Source organism: Melanotaenia boesemani, chromosome 3 (genome assembly GCF_017639745.1).
Source record: "Melanotaenia boesemani isolate fMelBoe1 chromosome 3, fMelBoe1.pri, whole genome shotgun sequence".
In the NCBI taxonomy this organism is placed as follows: Eukaryota; Metazoa; Chordata; class Actinopteri; order Atheriniformes; family Melanotaeniidae; genus Melanotaenia; species Melanotaenia boesemani.
The window spans coordinates 6101227-6122019 of record NC_055684.1 but is presented as its reverse complement, the minus strand read 5'-3'; the positions used below and the strand labels follow the sequence as shown (position 1 = coordinate 6122019).

General features: G+C 41.3%; 1 protein-coding gene across 2 annotated transcripts in view; it reads right to left on the bottom strand.

Annotated features, from left to right (window-relative positions):
* LOC121636407 (dihydropyridine-sensitive L-type skeletal muscle calcium channel subunit alpha-1-like) overlaps nucleotides 1–20793 on the bottom strand; it is a 145053-nt gene that overhangs the window by 117122 nt on the left and 7138 nt on the right. For both annotated transcript variants that reach the window (XR_006009721.1, XM_041979904.1), the window contains exon 2: nucleotides 19298–19440. Coding sequence is in view for 1 of the 2 variants with exons in the window: in XM_041979904.1 (XP_041835838.1) it covers nucleotides 19298–19358 (61 nt within the window). In the remaining variant the exon portion in view is untranslated. The remainder of the gene's footprint in view (nucleotides 1–19297; nucleotides 19441–20793) is intronic.

Genomic DNA, 20793 nt, shown 5'->3' with positions numbered 1-20793 from the left:
TTACCAGTGGCAGCTAATTAAACAGTAATGCAAAGCTCACATCAATTATTGAACTACAGAATATAATAATACAGTCCAGAGAACACATTCACTCATACACTTATCTAGAAACAGTATAAACCAGATGGGTTTAAATGTGTACGCTTATTAATACAGATTTATTATCCAAAATCTGCTTAGAATTGTGGCTTATTAGCAGTTAGCTCCCTCGCAGTTAGCAAGTAACTTCACAATAAACACAGAAGAAAATAAAGTCCAATAAAGTTCATCGCTACTGCAAGATTATTACTAGCATATTCTGTGAATCATATTCTGTAAATCTTACACTGTAGCTGTGACTGTGTGTGAGTATATTGTAAGTAGATTGATAGCTCATTTTTCTCATGTTAAAGCTGAACATGACCTTGCTAAGAAGATAACAGTTTTAACATTGGTGCTGAACGGTTGCAGCTTTAGTTCACATTTGACTCTCTTTTGGTTCACAGCTGACTGTACACTGCTCACAGCTTGTTCGTGTCTGTTTTTGTGCTAAATTGAACTCCCTGCAAGTAAATTTTACTCTGCCAAGATTCCAGTGGTCTGTTGTTCCTGATTTAAAGTCTGAGATTTTTTTTATCCAACAACTTGGTCCTTCAAGTTGGATCCCAACATCTCTCTGTGGAAAGGACGGGAGGTCAGAGCCTCCTAAAAACAAAGACCGGGGACTACAGGAGGGTTCGGAAAACCTTGGTGTGTCTGTGTCATTAACAGTAATCATGGGACAAAGCAGTTCTTTGACCCTAAGGGTGATGCAAAATTTATGTTTAGTAGAAGGTCTGAAAATGTGAAATACATTCAGAAATGGATGAAAAAACTGAAGTTTGATGGGAAGCATTATGTTACCAGTTGTAAGAAAGTAATGGAGGATTTCGAACAGAATTGTGGGTACAATGATAAAAATAGAAATAAGTGGGGCCTAGTGGAGGCCAAAGACTGGTTGACTGTTGCTAAAGTTAGAGTAGAAGGTAAAAAGAATACAGGGCATACCAAGGAGGTAACTGGCTCACACGTTTCCTCTGCTGCAGCTATGGCAAACTGAGCCCGCTTTCATGGGCTTGACACATGAGAGGCGATATTGCTCCTTCTCCATTCATTTCCTATGGTACCTACGTATTGAGGTGAAAATCGCTGCCCTCCTTCAGCCAAGCGAACAGGCGACATTCGTGCATGTGAAATGTTGCGCTTGTTCATGTAGATGTGCACACGGGGCTTGCGAAGCAACACAAGAAAATAGAAAAATGTTCAATTTTTGTCGCTGTCGCCTGGCACTACAGCCAACCATCAAGGGGCTTCATGGACTGACCAATGAGAGCAGGCTAGACAGCGCAGTCTGCAACCACGCTGAACATGGAAGAATAGAGTATTTTAGCTTAACAAAAGGCAGTCGCGTGGTGCCAGAGTGAATTAGTCCAAACGTAGGTTCTGGATTTATCTGGATCAGCCTTGAGGTCCATCAAATGACAATATTCACGATGCTGTTTCCTATTTTGTAAACTCGGATGAACCCATGGTTGTGTTTATTTTCTACAGTAAACAGCAAGATTTCTATTAATTCGTGCAAAATCTTCTGACTCTCTGTCATTTGTCACGTCAGGGACTGGTTTGAAAATGTCAAAATCCCCACCAATATCATAATCAAATTTCTTGGAAAAAAGCGATCTTAGAGTGCGATGCACGGCACTGCTGCCGTAGCCGCCGTTTGTCGTGTCCCGTGTGCTCGATTTCACGAAGGTTGCGACAACTTTCACCTGTCGCTGTCGTTGGTGGCCTCCCATGTGTCGAGCCCATCACTCTCCCGCCTGTGTGCATGTGTACATAAATCGACTGTCATTAAACAATTGCAAAAGCAGTGATAACTTAATACCAAAAGAACATCATAATACATATAATGATCAACATAACACTTAGTTACACATGCACATACGCTAACTACTCATTCAACTCATAAAGTTCTGTTAGTTAAACAAGTTAACTAAATCACGCTTGCCATGCACAGGAGTGTTGTCTCCATCTTCTATGAGTCTAAGAGCCTCGCAGTGTATCACTGCCTTTCACTGTTAAACATACTTCACAACCAGCAGCTATTATCCTTTGCAGTAGCTTATGGTGTAGACTGGAAGATTCGATGACATTTATTGTGTCTTTCTTTTGTTCTTTCACCCATGATTTAGCTCAGTTCCAAGTAATTGTATTATTTCATGAATAAACCAAGTAACCCGGCTGGTCTGCAACACATCTTGTATTCCGGCATAGTCTTTTCCCTGGATCAGCCGTCTTGGTGCCATTGAGTTTGTGCAATCGATTTGTCTTCTTCTCCATGAATATCGTCTATGATCCCATAATGTATTTTTCACAAATGGTGGTTGAACCACAGCTGTGGTTCATAAATTCATAATGAGGAAACTGTAAACACTATGTGTTTCTAAACATAGATGAGAATATACAAATTTTTATTTAAGCATGTTACAATCCCAGCTCTGCTAGAGGAAAGGTGCTGGCAACATTAAAGACAAGAAATTCAATAGTATAAGAAAAAGGTTTATTTAACAACAACAACACACACACACACACACACACACACACACACACACACACACACACACACACACACACACACACACACACACAAAAGGCAAATTAACAGTCTGATAAACAAAAAGGCAAATAAAATCAAATCCAAACAATCTCAACACAGAGTTTTCACTATCAACCAAATCAGTCCTTAAGGCCTGTGATGGCTGCATCTACAGCCACACAGGAGTGGAAATCTGCAGTAGACAGTACTACACACACATTTATATATTTCATATTAGATTTAATTTACAGAGCATTATATGATTTGGTTGGACATTAGTTTAATTTCATAAGTGACAGCACATACATTCTAGAAATGGCGCGCATTCTGGGTTATATTGTGGTGTTACAATTTATATTCTTTTGAGCTGTTTCAGTGGCTCCAGTCCTTTGGCATGGGAACCAACAGGTGGCCACGGGGTGGAGCTAACTAATTGGACCAGATCACACCCCAGCATCAAGAGGGGGGGAAATTGGGTTTTACTTTGTTAGCTTATTTAGGTTTTTGTGTGTTACCCCTTTGTGTCTTTTGTTTGGGCTGATCAGCCACTTTTAAGTTTACCCTTGCGTCTCAGTTGTCAGGGTGTTTGGTCGGTTTGTTTGAGTTATTTTTGCCACAAGTTCTTTAAGTAGAGTTATGTTATGTTGACCTTTTTTATGGGCTAGATTATTCGTTGATTTAATAATTGTTTGGATTACTTTTTTTGGGTGAAAATATAACCCTCTTTTTTTTACTTTAAATCTGTGCCTGATTGTCCTTCACTGCTCGGTCCCTCACAAGGCCTAAAGCCATTCACAAAACACACAAGCAAAGGCTGTTATCAAAAGCAATCACAAAAAGGCTCACCCTAGTTCAACAGTTCAAAAAAATCACAACACCAAGTCCAAAGATTTATAATGGGAAGCTCCTCTGAACAAGCACAGCTGCACTGAATGATCGCTAGCAGCCTGCTTAATTAGTGGAGCTCTGGTTGGACATCAACCATGATTAATCTGTTGATTATTCTGGTGAAATCCAGAAAGCACCCCTATCACCAGAGGGGTATTGCACGAAACCAGAATAAAGAAATCCAGGATAATTAAGCAAGCCCAGCTTGACCTAGCTTGCGCGGCCTATCCTGGCTTAATTGATTGCATGTTTGCTGAGCCAGGATGAGAAGGTGTGGCTAGGTTAAGCCAGGTGAAGATAGTTGGGATAAGTGCGTGTGCACGGCATACTGAAGCAGACCTCGCGATCGCTCACAGAATCACCGATGGGGAAATGGATAAAAGTTGCGCGTCCTACGTCACGGCCGCTGAACAACAGCTCCTGACGGAGTTCTCTGACGAAGTTAAGGATATTATAAGGAAAAAAGGCAATACCAATGCCATAAGTAAAGAACGCGAGAGAGCCTGGCAGACAATAGCCGACCGGCTCAATGCGTAAGTGGTCAAAAACTGTACAATTAATAAACAGTGCTCCACTGGAACTGTCATAATTAGGCTACAATTACAGGAGTTACTTTTCAAATCCACTAACTGTTGTATACTTTAAGAGTGACAAGCAGGTGCATGTTACTCAGGAAATGTAGAGTATGATTAGGTGCAAACAATTATCCACAATGTGTCATTTAATCTATTTTCCTCATGTAACGTTTTTATCTATTTTATCTTTCTGTCCTTCATAAAGGACAAACCTGTCTGGCCATAAAAGGACCTGGCAGCAAGAAAAAATTAAATATAAGAACATTTTGCAGGCTGGTAAGTGACTCCAAAGTAGATAACCGTGAACAAATGAGGTGAATAGATGAGGTGTCTGCTGACATGTTCAATGTCTGTATGATTGTAGCAGTTAAAAAAAAAAGCCTATAGAACTGGCACAGGGGGCGGCCCACCAAGCCAGGATGTGACTCCAGCAGAGGAACTGGCACTCCATTTAAATAAAGGGAGGCCAGTGATGGAGGGAATCCAGGGAGGGACAATAACTGACTCTGTCCCAGCCACAGAAACTGTCCGCTTCATACAAGGTACATCACGTACTGCAATTCTACTGCACATGGAACACAATCAAATATAATATAATGTCTGACTTTGGATAACCTTGCAGTGTCTGGGAACACAATTACACTTTTGGAGCCACCAGAAGATGATCCAGTTAGTACAGTGTCTCGAAATCACAGGCTTGGTATGTTCTGTGAAATCTTAATCCGAGTCCTCTCGCTGCATGTATACGGCAGGGGGAAGGCACATCTGCAGCTGCAGAATGCACGTCTGCAGATGAGGAGACTGTGTCAGTGGAGTCCAGAAGGCTTGACGCATGTCAGTTTTATGGGATTGGCCTGCTTATTTATTCCATGAAGGATATGAAGTCAGTGATGTGGTGCTAATAGAAAATGTGTAGCAGGACCCGGATGCTGCACAGTCTCCTAAGCGGCCTGGTAACATTGTGAGTATTGGCTAAAGTACATCTACGTTATGCACAAATCCTGCTGTGCTAATTGACATTTCCTTTACAGACCTCACAAACTGTCAGAACGCTTTATTCAGGGCACCTGGAGAGAGAGATGGAGCTGGCAGATGTTAAAAGCTGACTCAAAAAGAGCAAGCTCCAAGGAATGGAGCTGGATCTTGAGATTAAATGCCGGACATTCAGAAAACTGCTGGAAATCCAGTAACCGAAAATCTGTATCTCCCAATGACATAGTCATCTCCAAAGGCCAGGGGATGTGAGCTGTCCCTGAAGACTCGTTCACGTCTGAATGCTCTTCTGAGGATGCGGGCTTCCTCGTCCAGCACATCCTCCGAAAAAGGGCGAGTCATTATGAAGAGGGAACAGGTGAAGGGGAGTTGGACCTATATATTCTACATTGCCCTCGTCACGGATTTCTTTGAATACACCTTTGTAACCTCATCCGCTGTGTTTTGTAATTTCAATTAATGCAATAAAACACATATTTATAAAACCTCTGACAGCAATTTGACGAGCAGTCTTCATTAGCATAGCAATATAACACTTGGCCTGATGAAATCGTGCACTTATGATCAAGTTGATATTGTGTGATGAAATCGTGATCCTGTATTTAAATAAAATTTAAAAATTTAAAATTAAAAAAAAAAAAAAATTATATGTACTGCACTAGCACTACACGACAGCACCTGGGTCTAACTCGACTCAAAAGCGGTCTGACTAACACTTAATTATGACGTCCCATCTTGTTTGAATTCATGCTTGTGTTGTTCTTACTCTCAAATGTAAGTCGCTTTGGATAAAAGCGTCTGCTAAATGACTGTAGAATAGAATAGAATAATAATACTACAACTCGAATCCATATAAAAAGGCTGTTGCGATTACGAACAGATTTCGATTAAATGTACAGTGACTGTATATGTAATATTTTAATACGATTAAAATGACGCGCCATGCTTAGGAAGACCATGGACATGCTGTAAAACACATTAATTCCTCATAGAATTGACATTGGACATGCAGGTGACTCGCTAGGATTAATCTTAGCCTTAGCAGTTAGCCTGGTCTGGAGCAGGCTAGCTGCAGCGGATAAATCACCACAGTAACTTGGCCGGGATTAGTTTGAGCTGCTTTTATGCAACTGACTTAGGGCTAAATTCAGCCAGGATAACCAACATATCCCGGCTTAATCCCTTATCTTGGTTTCGTGCAATACCCCTCTGGTTGCAACCAAACACAGAAATTTATTTACAAACTCAAGACCCAAGGCCTTTAGATGAATATGCACATAGTTGTTGCTGACAACATTTTTTGGACTAAACACAGGCTGCACAGGCACACTATAGGTATGTGGTGTAGTGGAATGGCTGCTCACCTGATTAGGTTCAGGTGAGATGATTACATTTGGCGTACAGCCAAATGCAGTGTGGTTCTCCTCACGTATAAGCAGCTGATTTAGGTGATGCAGGGACGTTTGGCTTGGAAATTGAAGGAAATCCTGGAAAGAGAGCTCGTCCTGCTCTGGTGTCCAGAAAAGTTGGCTCGGCGAGTATTTTGCCCTGGCATTGGTATTTTAAAGACTGTGAGTGGCTATGTTTGTAAAACATTTTTTTTGTGATAGGTAACTGCAGTCAGTGGGTTGTGGCCAAAAGCTTCGTAGGTGGGACTCAGCTCTGATCAGGAAGTGCCAGTCTCACTCTTAATTATTGAGTATTCATTCTTACACTGCTCCATGTCTTTTAGACACAGAGGACCTAGATGGACATCTACTCCAGCAGTACCAACAATCTACTCAGTCTCAGGTTTCTGCAACGCAACTGCTGCCCTATGTAGCCTTGCTTACGTACTATTTGGTCTTGCAGGCCATCTGTTCGTTTGCTTTGCCTTGGTGATTTCTAGGCAGGCTACTCCACATTAAAAGGTTGTTGCCTTTGTTTTTTTGTTTTGTGTATTTTATTTTATTTATTTATATATTATATTTTATATAATATTTTTATTTTTTTCATTGGAAACTGTTAAAACCATTTCTGTTACCACCAAACACAGTTAAGACAACAAACAAATAAAAGACCAGGGGGTTATTCCACGAAGCTGGATTAAGGGAAAGCCAGGCTTATCTTGATAAGTCTGGCTCATTTAAGCCAGAGTTCTGTTCCATCAACGTGGCTTACTTGAATGCCAGTAACCATGGTAACTTATGCACCAGAACTAGCCTGCTCGGGGGCAGGCTAACGTTCAAGCTTAGCTTAGCTGTGTAATCAATAAATCTGTCAGTGCCAATGTAATTAAAGAAATGCAACTATACACGTACTGAACATGAAATTAAATGAAAAAGAACATGGTATTCATTAAAACTAATTAATACTTTATTAAACCCCCTCCCCACTTTTACAAACACTCAACCTCCACTGCCTCTGGTAGGCTAACAGTAGAACTGGGATCAGCTGAGCCCTGTCCATACAGGCCGAGTGTATTTAAAGCCCAAGATAGAGAAAGCTAATCTAAAGAGATGGATGGAGAAAAATATAGCTAGACAGAGACAGAGTTCCTTTTTGGTTACCATGGCTTGACCTTTTATTCATGTCCCTGTAGAGGGAGCATGTTTAATTCAAAGCGCATTCAGGCCACCAGCCCCACAGGTTTTCAGGGTAAGGACCCCCCCCCCCCCCAGTAGCAGTGGTCTCTGACGTTATCTTGGTAGCTACAGTGCAACATATTTACAGCTCAACACGTGTTTTGAACAAATACACTTTGTCAAAGACTACCGACCACTCTGAGATATGTTCTGGTACTTTCGTTCCACCTGCTGCAGGTACATTTTGGCTGGTAAGAATGCTTTGTTGAAATTTAACAGTGCAGAATTAATGTATTTCGCACACATTCGTGCACGCAAACACACACACAATAATACATTCACAAAATATGATGATGTATATTGATTAATGGGTCATTAACTAACTGCACAGGGCCAGTACATCTTTTACATCAGATGATGTCTCCCCGTGTCCACCCGATGGCATGAGTATGGACAAATGACTCCTCTACTAGAGGCTCACATCTCACAGATTCCACAACTGTAAATTTAATCTCGCTATGACCAGGATTCACTGAACCAGAGGCAAAAGAAAGCCCAATTTATGCTTCATGTTTGTAAAACATTGTCATAAAATGTCTTAATTGCTGTCTTGCCTCAAAACTTAAATCCACCAGGATGAAACTGCATTTAGTCAAAAAAATTAAAAATGGACTTGTACTTATATAGCGCTTTTCCAGCCAGTTTGACCACTCAAAGCGCTTTACACTACTTATCAAATTCACCCATTCACACACACATTCACACCCCGATAGGCACATCAGGAGGCAACATGGGGTTAAGGGCAAGGCAAGGCAGTTTATTTATATAGCACATTTCATGTACAGGACAATTCAAAGTGCTTTACATAAAACAAAGATATTACAGATATTTAGAATAGTGAAAGGCATCAACACATAATCAACACATAATCACAATAAAATAATAAATTACATTAAAATGATTAAAAGCAAGATAAGTTAAAAAAAAAGTTACCGTGCAGATTTCATGCATAGGCACATGAAAAAAGAAATGTTTTTAACCTGGATTTAAAAATGTCTACATTTGGGGAAAGTTTAATCTCCACTGGCAGTTTGTTCCATTTGTTTGCAGCATAACAGCTAAATGCTGCTTCTCCATGTTTAGTCTGGAATCTGGCCTGGACTAGTTGACCAGAGTCTTTGGACCTAAGAGCTCTGCTAGGTTTATATTCTCTGAACATATCACAGATGTATTCTGGGCCTAAACCATTCTGGGATTTGTAAACAAGCAGAAGGGTTTTAAAATCTATTCTGTGACTGACTGGAAGCCAGTGTAAAGATTTCAAAACTGGTGTGATGTGTTCAGATCTCTTAGTCCTGGTTAAAACTCTAGCAGCAGCGTTCTGGATGAGCTGCAGATGTTTAATGCTCTTTTTAGGAAGTCCTGTTAAAAGACCATTACAGTAATCCAGTCTACTGGAGATGAACGCATGGATGAGTTTCTCTTGGTCTTTCTGGGAGACTAAACTTTTAATTCTGTTGATGTTTCTGAGCTGGTAAAAAGCTGTCTTAGTGACAGCTTTGATGTGGCTGCTGAAAGTCAGATCTGAGTCTATCAACACTCCCAGGTTACGAACTTGGTTGGTGATTTTAAAAGCCCGAGTCTCCAGGTGTTTGCCAATGCTGTCCCTCTTCTCTTTGCTACCAAACAGAATAATCTCAGTTTTGTCTTCATTTAATTGTAGAAAATTCTCCCTCATCCAGGTGTTTATTTGCTCCAGACACTGACACATTAAGTCTATTGGACTGCAGTCAACTGGTGACAGAGACACATAAAGTTGTGTATCATCTGCATAACTTTGATAACTAATGCTATAGTTCTGCAATATTTGACCCAAAGGGAGCATATACAAGTTGAACAGAAGAGGTCCAAGGACTGACCCCTGGGGGACTCCACAAGTCATGGCCACTCGCTTGGATTCATAGCTGCTGATCGTAACAAAATAACTCCGGCCTTCTAAATAGGACCTGAACCAGTTAAGGACCGCTCCAGAAAGTCCAACCCAGTTTTCCAGCCTATGCAACAGGATTCTGTGATCTACAGTATCAAACGCAGCACTGAGATCCAACAGAACCAGGACTGATACTTGACCAGAATCGGTATTCAACCTAATGTCATTTAACACTTTGACCAGAGCTGTTTCAGTGCTGTGATGAGGTCGGAAGCTGGACTGAAATTTATCAAGATTTCCACTTTCATTTAAAAAGTCATGAAGCTGGTGAAATACAACTTTTTCAGTAATCTTGGAAATAAAAGAGAGGTTAGAGACAGGTCTATAGTTGTTCATTATAGAGGCGTCTAGAGTCCTTTTCTTTAGGAGTGGCTTAATAGCAGCGATCTTTAGTGACTTGGGAAAAATGCCTGATGCCAGTGAGCTGTTAACTATCAGTAGGAGATCACTTTCTACTGAGGTAAAAACTGTTTTTAAAAAGTCGGATGGTATCATGTCCAGAGTGCATGTTGTTGATTTCAAATGCCAAACTGTTTCTTGTAGGACTTTTAAATTCACCATTTTAAATTGCGACATGACAGCAGAATTGTTTCCAGGTTTTAGGCACAGACTAATTTTCTTGTTTGACTGTGTGGAATTAATATTTTGCCTAATTGTTTTAATTTTTTGGCTAAAAAAGTTTGCAAATTGGTTGCATTTCTCAGTGGAAAGGAGCTCAGGGCTTATCTGTTTAGGAGGATTAGTAAGTTTTTCAATCATAGTAAACAGAGTGCGAGAATTGTTGACATTCCTGTTAATCATTTCAGATAAATGCAGCTCTCTGGCCTTGCACAGCTCATTGTTATAGTTACGCAGGCTTTGTTTGTACAGCTCATAGTGAATTTGAAGTTTATTTTTCCGCCATTTCCGCTCAGTTTTTCTGCATTCTCTTTTTAGGCTGGTAACCACAGTGGTGTTTCTCCATGGTGTTTTGTGTTTGCTCAAGTTGCTCTTGATTCTTATCGGTGCAACAGCATCCATTACATTCAAGATTTTCAGATTGAAATGATCCAGGAGTCCATCAACGGACTCTGCACTGGTTGTTGGTAACATAGCTATGGCCTCCACAAACTTAGCACTTGTTCTTTCATTAATGTACCTCTTTCTAACGGAGAAGCAGGTTGGTTGAACATTCTGAGTGATCAGTAAATCAAACAAAATACAAAAATGGTCAGACAAGGCCAAGTCAGTGACAGCTACAGAAAAAATTTCCACACCCTTTGAAATAACCAGGTCCAGAATGTGACCTCGAATGTGGGTCGGTTCTTTTACATGTTGCCACAAACCAAACATGTCCAATATGGAACAAAATTCCTTGACATTACCATCCATCATGTTATCTATGTGAATGTTAAAATCCCCAGTTAAGATGAAATGGTTAAAATCAGTAGAGATAACCGACAATAATTCAGAAAATTCATCAATAAAATTTACACAGTGTCCTGGACGTCTGTAGATGATTAGAAATAGGATTTTAGGAATGCCCCTTAAAATAAAACTAAGATATTCAAAAGAAGTAAAATCACCAAATGAAATTTCTTTACACTGGAATGAATCTTTAAATAAGGCAGCTTCTCCTCCCCCTTTCCTCCCGTTTCGACATTTATTCATAAAACTAAAGGGAGGGGGTGCTGTTTCATTAAGAACTGTAGCACTTGTGTCTTCTGTTAACCATGTTTCTGTCAGAAAAAGAAAATCTAAACTGTGAGAAATGATGAAGTCATTAACTAACAGTGACTTGTTGGACAGAGATCTAACATTTAGTACAGCTAGTTTTATGAAGTTTACACTAGTCTCTGTTGTATTCTGAGTTATACAAGGTACAGTTAACAGATTAGATCGATTCACCCCACAAACTGACCGTGTTCGATTCCTTATTTTACTAACTAACACAGGAATCCTACTGGGTCCAGGCTTGATCTCAGAACAGCTGTCAGTAGTAGCAAAACTACAGCAAGGACCCTGAATGCATCATGGCATGTTATCTTTGTTGTGAATTCTGCTGCTCTGTGAACCACCTACACTTCCTCCCGTGCCCTGGTCTGCCAGGACAGATGATCTAAGAGGAGGATGAGGAGGGGGAGGGGGGGGAGCCCTGTATTTCTTGGTAGATGGTGGTCGCTGGGGTTCAGACCTGGATAGAGACATCCTTTTAAGACCTTGGGTGATGTGGAGAAGAGGGTCTGGTGAGGGGGGAGAGCTGGGAGTTGATCGCTTCTCTGCTGTGTCCTTCGCTCTTATCTGTACACTCATGTTTGGGTTTGCCGTCCCAACAGCATGACGCAAGTGTGCACTAAGTAATCTGCATCCAGTTAGATTTGGATGCACACCATCAGGTCTGAATCGCTCCTTACAGTTCCAAAAGATATTGAAGTTATCAATGAACTTTATCCCATGGGTGATACATGCGTTTGATAACCATGTGTTCAGGCCAAGAAGTCTACTGAAAAGTTCAATCCCTTTACCCGCTGTAGGAATGGGTCCTGAAATGTAAACATGGTGTGCTCCCAATTGACACAGTCTCTCCAACAGCAGAGAAAAGTCTTTTTTCAGGATCTCAGAGCCAATTTTCCTCCTCAGAATATCAAAAGACCCTGTGTGGACAATAATCTTCATACCATCTGGATGTGAAGACAGAATGGTCGGCAACATGTAAGATGATTTCCGGTCTGAGTGAACGCTGGCTTAGCTGTCGCCGCTGCTCACCGGCAAAGAAAAACAAAAAAAAAAAAAAAAAAAAAAAACATCTCTGTCAGCTCCCTGACTGATGTATCAAAAAGTGTTAGATTTTCCGTCTTTGCCATCCTCACATGCTGTGTTATGGAGTCCCCAATCAGAATTGTGTCTATTTGTTTTTGTGTGGAAGCGCCGATAGCTTCTCTAGTCCTCCTGTTTGTGGAATTTTGGCCTCTCCTCCTGGTCTGGTTAGCCCTGGGCTGAGTTTTAGGGCTATTTCTTGAATTTTGATATATCCTTGCATTACATTCATCATCATTCATTTTAATATGACTCAACACATCATATTTATTGTGCAGTGAGACTTCAGGTGGTGGAGTGAGTGCTGGAGCTTTAAATTTCCTGCTGGATTTACCTCTGCGACGAACAACATCAGACCAGGTTCTTGCTGGGGTTGATGACTTTGGTCTGGCACCAACAGTGTTCCAGAAGGAGAGATCAGTCTGATGGTCCGGTTTGGGATTTTCCTCAGCTATTCCAATGTCATTTGAACACTTCCAGGGAAGTGTATCAGCCAGGTCTGTAGCGGGAGGCTCCACATTCGACATGCCTTCGCGTATGAAGATGTGACTCAATCCATTTGACAACTCAGTAGCATGTACAGAAGCTACTACAGAGTCAATAAATTCTTCATTCACACGAATGTCTTGCAGTGTTTCAATCCTCCTCTCCAACTGTGTTATCCTCAAAGAAAGTTGCTCACACTCAGTGCAGCTCACTGATACTGCAGGGTTAGGAGACATCATTCCACTAGTTCTCCGATGGCAATCAACTAAATTTATCAAAAAATATATTCGTTCCAGTGATTTATAAGTGACCAGGAGTCCTTGTTCCTAAATTTCTTGCCGGTAAAGATAAGAAAAAAGAAGAAAAAAAGAAGAAAAATGCAAGCAGAAAGGAGAGCAAAGCAGGAAGCGTCCGCACGGCAGCAAAGCAGGGTTAAGTGTCTTGCCCAAGGACACTTCAGCATGTAGTCAGTGGAAGTCTGGAATCGATCTGCCTACCTTCCGGTCGAAAGACGACTGCTCTTCCTCCTGAGCTACAGCAACCCCAGTAAGTAATGTTTCTTTTTCCTTTTTCTTAAGTGCCAGACAGAAAACATCTTTTCATTTTAATGAACCCATTCTCGTCTGGATGCACTGGACACTGGACTGTAAGCCTCTGCATGTGGTTTCTCTGTTTTCAGAGCCAGCCAGTGAGCAGGAACTTCAAAAACAGAAAAAAAAGAAAAGTAAAACTGCATTAATGCATGATAAAAAATTAACAGCATTAATTAATTAATGCACTAATGCGATAACGCATTAATGTGCCCAGCCCTAGAAAAAATACAATGACAAACTGAAAAAAACACGATTACATTAACCTACCAGAAGACGTAGGTACCAGTGTGCAACATGAGATGGCACTGATTAAAAGATGGCTTTGAACTGGCAGTTATTCTGCCTGTGGTGCTTTTTTCCAAACATGAACGTTACCAGTATTCCAAACGTTGATGATGCTATCCAAGAATATTTTCATTCAGGACATATGAGATGATACTGGATCCGAGTGTTAATCCAAGCATCATCACTCACAATTATATAAACTTTATCAAGAGTCTCTGTGTGATACCAATGAGACTATGAACAGACCTCAGCACAGAGAATGGGACTATAGAGGCAACACAGTGTACCCTTCATTATGTTGCATACAGACTACTATGCTGGCTCATCAAGCCACAGTTATGGGTCATCAGCAGGAAATCAGTGCATTGAGTCATGGTGGTCTTTTCTCAAAAGATGTAGAATCAGAATCAGAATCAGAATCAGATTTATTGCCAAGTAACTTCCATTCCAAGGAATTTGTTGTGATTTGACGGTGCCTACATATAAATAAATAAATATGAACCATAAAGATATGAACAAGCCAACTGAACATATAACATTAAGACTGAAAAACTATATAAGAGTGGAAATAAAAAGTTATGTAAATAAAAATAAGATAAAAGTAAAGTAGTGTATTTACATGAAATGTGCAGTCTGTAGTATAAAAATGTACAAGTTGAAGTGACCAATGGAGGGGGAGTGTGTTAATATAACTCCTGTGTGCTTGGATGTGCGTTAAGATAACGAACATCCAGATGTCGCTAATATAACGAATTGCGTTGTGTCAGTTAGTCAGGTAAGTCTTTAGGTGAGTTCCAAAGCCTGATGGCAGAGGGGAAGAAACTGTTTTTGTGGCGGGAGGTTCTGGTTCTGATAGACCGCAGCCTCCGGCCAGAGGGGAGAGGGTCAAACAGATGGTGTCCAGGGTGGGAGGGGTCAGCTGCTATCCTCCCTGCTCTCCTCAGGGTTCTGGAGGAGTAGAGTTCTGGGAGAGAAGGAAGTCTGCAGCCAGTCACCTTTTCTGCAGAATGTATGATACGCTGCAGTCTGCACCTGTCCTTGGCAGAGGAAGCAGCGTACCAGACGGTGATGGAGGAGGTGAGGATGGACTCCATGATGGCAGTGTAGAAGTGGACCAGCATTGTCCGTGGTAGATTGAACTTCCTCAGCTGCCTCAGGAAGTACATCCTCTGCTGAGCCTTCTTGATGAGGGAGCTGATGTTCAGCTCCCATCTGAGGTCCTGGGAGATGATGGTGCCCAGGAAGCGGAAGGACTCCACAGTGTCCACTGGGGAGCCACACAGGATGACAGGGGAGGGGGGGGCTGTGCTCTTCCTGAAGTCCATAATCATCTCTACTGTTTTGGAAGCATTGAGCTCCAGGCTGTTCTTGCTGCACCAAGCCATCAGACGGTCAATCTCCCATCTATAAGCGGACTCATCCCCACCAGAGATGAGTCCAATGAGGGTGGTGTCGTCTGCAAACTTCAGGAGCTTGACAGACTGGTGACTGGAGGTGCAACTGTTCGTGTACAGAGAGAAGAGCAGGGGAGAAAGTACACAGCCTTGCGGGGAGCCGGTGCTGATCGTCCTGGAGTCCGAAGTGTGGCTTCCCAGTCTCACGCGCTGCTTCCTGTCCGACAGGAAGTCAGTGATCCACCTGCAAGTGGTGTCGGGCACGTTGAGTTGTGAAAGCTTGTCCTGCAGACGAGCCGGGACGATTGTGTTAAATGCGGAGCTGAAATCCACAAACAGGATCCTGACGTAGGATCCTGCAGAGTCCAGGTGCTGGAGGATGAAGTGAGTGGCCAGATTTACAGCATCGTCTACAGACCTGTTGGCTCTGTAGGCAAACTGTAGGGGGTCCAGGAGTGAGTCTGTGATGGATTTGAGGTGGGACAGAACCAGGCGCTCAAAGGATTTCATGACCACAGAGGTCAGGGCGACGGGTCTGTAGTCATTCAGTCCTGTGGGTCCCGGTTTCTTGGGGACTGGGATGATAGTGGATGCCTTGAAACATGCTGGTACATGGCATGTCTCCAGTGAGATGTTGAAGATGTCCGTGAACAGAGGAGACAGCTGGTCTGCACAGTGCTTCAGGCAGGCTGGAGACACGGAGTCTGGCCCAGCAGCTTTGCGGGGGTTCTGTCTCTTGAAGAGCCTATTTACATCTCTTTCAAGGACAGAGAGAGGTGACGGTGGGGGGGACGTGGGGAGGGGGAGGGGGCACTGTAATGGTGAGAGGTGTACAGCCTCTATTGTGGTGGTGGGGGAGGGGCTGGTAGGCTGGAGCCGGTGTGAGGTGTGGTGGGGGGAGGCGTGAGAGCTGTCCAGGTGGTCTTCAAAGCGGCAGTAGAAGTCGTTGAGGTTGTTGGCAAGACGTCGATCGTTAGCAGCGGGGGGAGCTCTTGGCTTGTAGTTGGTGATCTGCCTGAGCCCCCTCCAGACAGAAGCAGAGTCGTTAGAGGAGAACTGATGTTGGAGTTTCTTTGAGTACAGCTGTTTAGCATCCCTCACCGCCCTGCTGAACCTGTACTTGGCCTCTATGTACTCTGCTCTGTTGCCACTTTTGAAAGCCCTTTCCTTTTCAGACCTCAACTGTCTCAGTCTGGGTGTGAACCAGGGCTTGTCATTGTTATAAGTCACCCAGGTGCGTGTTGGTACACAGCAGTCCTCACAGAAGCTGATGTATGAGGTTACAGCTTCTGTGTACTCATCCAGACTGGTGGAAGCAGCCCTGAAGACATCCCAGTCAGTGCAGTCCAGACACGCCTTTAAGTCTTCTGCAGCTTCACTAGACCACTTCTTTGATGTCTTCACCACAGGTTTAGAAAGTTTTAGTTTCTGTCTGTAGGCAGGAATCAGGTGGACCATTTAGTGATCGGAGTGTCCCAGTGCAGCGCGGCTGACGGCGTGATATGCGTTACTGACGGTAGTGTAACAGTGATCGAGAATGTTCCCCTTCCTGGTAGCACATTTAATAAACTGTTTGTATTTAGGCAATTCGTGACTGAGTTTGCCTTTGTTAAAGTCCCCGAGGACAATAACCAAAGAGTCCGGGTTGGTCCGCTCCACTTCCAGTATCTGGTCGGCGAGTGCGCGCTGTGCGTCCTGCACGTTGCACTCCGGCGGGATGTAAACACCGACCAGAATGAAGGAAGCGAACTCACGTGGGGAGTAGAATGGTTTGCAGTTGATAATAAAAGTTTCCAGGAGGGGAGAACAGTGCCGTTGTATCACTGTCACGTCGTTGCACCAGCCAGCATTGGTGTAGAAACAAATACCTCCACCCTTTGTTTTGCCAGAGAGCCGCGTATCACGGTCCGCTCGGTGAAGCTGGAATCCATCCAGCTGTAGCGCGGAGTCCGGGATGTTCCCACACAGCCATGACTCACTAGGTAGGTAGGTACATTTGTGCCTGGTAGATGAAATGTACAGTAGAAACTGATCATTGCTGATTTTTATAACAGTTTGTCGTTTTACCAACAAGCTTTCCATATGGAGTTTGCTACCATAATTAGTGAATAACCTTTAGCGATTATATGGTCAAAATTAGTGGTTTTCATTGTCCAGTTACAACAGATACACCAACATTTTGTTAAGACTGTCTATAGAAAAGTAAAAAATATTATTTTGTTTGTATTTGTAGCATGTTTTAAATATTACCTCAAATAAAATAGGGGAGACATTTCTTAAAACACTATACAGTAATAAAGAATAAAGCTGAATCTAATGCATCCCCAGGTCTCAGTTTTGGATGGACTTCTTTGGAGACCTAAAAGACTCTAGAAACTTCAGTGGAAGCCAAGAACACCAATGCTTGCTAAGGTTCTGCTTCATTAGAAAGACCTGGATGAATGCAAAGACATTTGGAACAAACACAGGATTTAGTCAAGCAGACTTGCAGGATTCCAAATTAACTTGATCTCTTACCTCACAGGTAAAGGACATCTTCACCAAATGAAATAACCTTTTCAATTATACACAAATGCAAAGTGTTATTTTATAGCTTAAGTTGGAAGATATATGTTGATCATTGTACAAATGGGTAAAATACAGCTGTTTATAAGCTGTTACTGCTAGTGTTATGGAACTTATACAGTTCCATATTTTCAGCAAACAAATCTGACATTTCAAACTGTTTGTAATGAATGGATGTGTACCCTAAAGAAAGGCAAGCACTCGAACTGTGCGGAGATCCAAGCATTAAGGAATACCTACAACAGGTTGTATAGCAAAATGGACTACAGCAGCCACAAGACTGGGAGTAAGTAAAACTGAGTTTTAAAAATTAAAATTATGCTAAATTAAATTTAGCAAAGATTCCTCTGATTCTGCTTCCAGACGTATAAAAAAATGTTCCCTATGAGAAAACTAAACAAAAACATCCATTTGACTACTTTTCTAATGAATACATACATAGTATAAAATAAAAAGATCCAATTTGTTTTTCACTTTTGCTGTTTAGAGAAGTGCAAATGTGTCTTTTCAAAACAAATGAAATAAAGCACTCAAGTGTAAATAAAGTATAAATAAGCACACAAACACCTATGTTAGGGGTGGTACTTTAATGTGTTAAAGCTAACAATTAATTACAAAAGTTTAAGCATTAAAAAAAATCAATGCATTTAATTTTGCTTTCTATTCCAAAAAAGCTGGAACATTTGTCAGTGCTCGGTTTTCTGATACACCAATTAAATTGATGGACACATCAAAGCTCAGCTAAATCAATGTTGCTAATTTAACTACTTTGGCACATATAAGAGTACACACACACACACACACACATATATATATAATCATTCTCTGTACCACTTAGTCCATTACAGGTTGTGGGTAAGCTGGAGCCTATTCCAGCATTAACAGGTGAGAGGCAGGGTACACCCTGGACAGGTCACCAGTGCATCACAGGGCCAACAAATAGGGACAAACCACCATTCACACATGCACTCACTCATGGGGGGAATTTAGTCACCAATTAACCTATCATGCATGTCTTTGGATGGTGGGAGGAAGCCACAGAACTCACGCATACACGGGGAGAACATGCAAACTCCACACAGAAAGGCCACCACCCTCAAGGTTCGAACCTCCCCCCCAGCAACCTTCTTGCTGTGAGGCTGTGGTGCTAACGCTCACACCACCATAGTATAGATCCCCATCCATATATATATATATATATATATATATATATATATATATATATATATATATATATATATATATATATATATATATATAAAAGCCTTCACATATAGCCAAGTGAGCTTGGCGCTTCCTCACTTTTTAATATTCATATTGAGACACTGTCATGTCCTTACATTATTATATTGTATATTATTTATATACACATATATTTGAGCTATAATACTATATATACACATATATACACACATGCATACATATATACATATACAGACATATACATATACATACACACTGACATATAGCATACAACATACACCAACACTATATAATTTATTATATATACATATACTAATGAGTTGAAGTATTTAGTTTAGACCAATGACTTACTTGGGACTCCAGAGACCAGTCTGAGAGGTCGTAGAACTCTGAAAGCCCGCAGAGCTTTCATGTCAAAGCCACCTCCTTTCTCTCCAACTGGAGCCTCTACCCCACTGATGTGGTTTATTGCATCCACAGCCACAGTGAACAGCCTAAAAGGAAAATGAGGAAACAAATATAAAAAAAAAAACCAAGGAAGAACAAAACTTCACCTTTCTGGTTCTGGACCATAAAGAAGATATGGACAGGTTGTTGAGTCAGGAACAGGCCAGACTTTCTAGTGCTTTGTTGACATGTAAACAACTGTAAAACTGAGGTAAATATCTACATTGTACTATGCTAAGGACAAAGCTTTGATGAGTCGAGATTTAAGATCTTTATTGTCATTATGCAAGCACAAGAAAAATTTTGAGAAATTTCTTGGCTTAAACACACATAAATGATAAAATAGACAAATAACAGGCACACATTGTAAAAAAAAACAAAGGATACAAAATGTATAAAAGATGTAAGAACACCTCTATATTTACAGAAAATTAGAGAATTCACGACAGAGTAATATATACAGGGTGGATAAAGTACGGAGGTCTGTTTATGTGTTTGTTTAGTTTAGTATATTAAGACTCCCATTAGCTGCTATCCTTCCTGAGGTCAAACATTATAACATTATAAGAGCAAAACAAAACAAAATCCATGCATATACAGCCTTCACATACAGCCATACAGCCAAGTGAGCTTTACACTTCCTTACTTCTTGTGTGTGTGTGTGTGTGTGTGTGTGTGTATGTGTATATATATATATATATATATATATATATATATATATATATATAATGATTCCCTACATAGTTTGATAGATGCTATTTTATTAATGTTTTGAACTGATTTATTTTAGTCGTGAGTTTAATGTGTTTTGGCAATGAATTCCATTTTGTCATACCTCTACACAACTGCTTTGAGTACACAGACTGGTGTCTACACCTTATTTATAACAGTTTCTAATTCATAATTAGTTTGTGCTGATGTGCATATGGTTGAGTCGTCTGCATACATTACTATGTAAGCTTTAGCTAATGTATATGGTAAATTATTTGTAAAAATAGTGACTGATAAAGTGCCGAGACAACTCCCTTGGTGTACTCCACATGGCGTAGTTCCGGTTTCTGAGTAGCTGCCATTAAAAAACGCTGTTTGTTTCCTGTTTGATAGATAACTGTAAAACTAAGGTAGTGCAGATTGTGCAAAGCCATAACAATAGGGCTGCTCGATTATGGGAAAAATGATAATCACGATTGTTTTGATTGAAATTGAAAGAGCAGCCAGGGGAAGGCAGCGTGACAGGGTTTGAAGCGTTGTCTGTGGTAATACAGACTAGTTTCTTTCCACCCAGGTCCCACAATTGTTTGTCTCAGGCCAGCCACTATGTTCTGCCTGGTGGGATCTGGAAAAAAAATTAGTCTGGAGACATTTTATTTTCACATTGAAATCCGTGTCATATTGGGCTC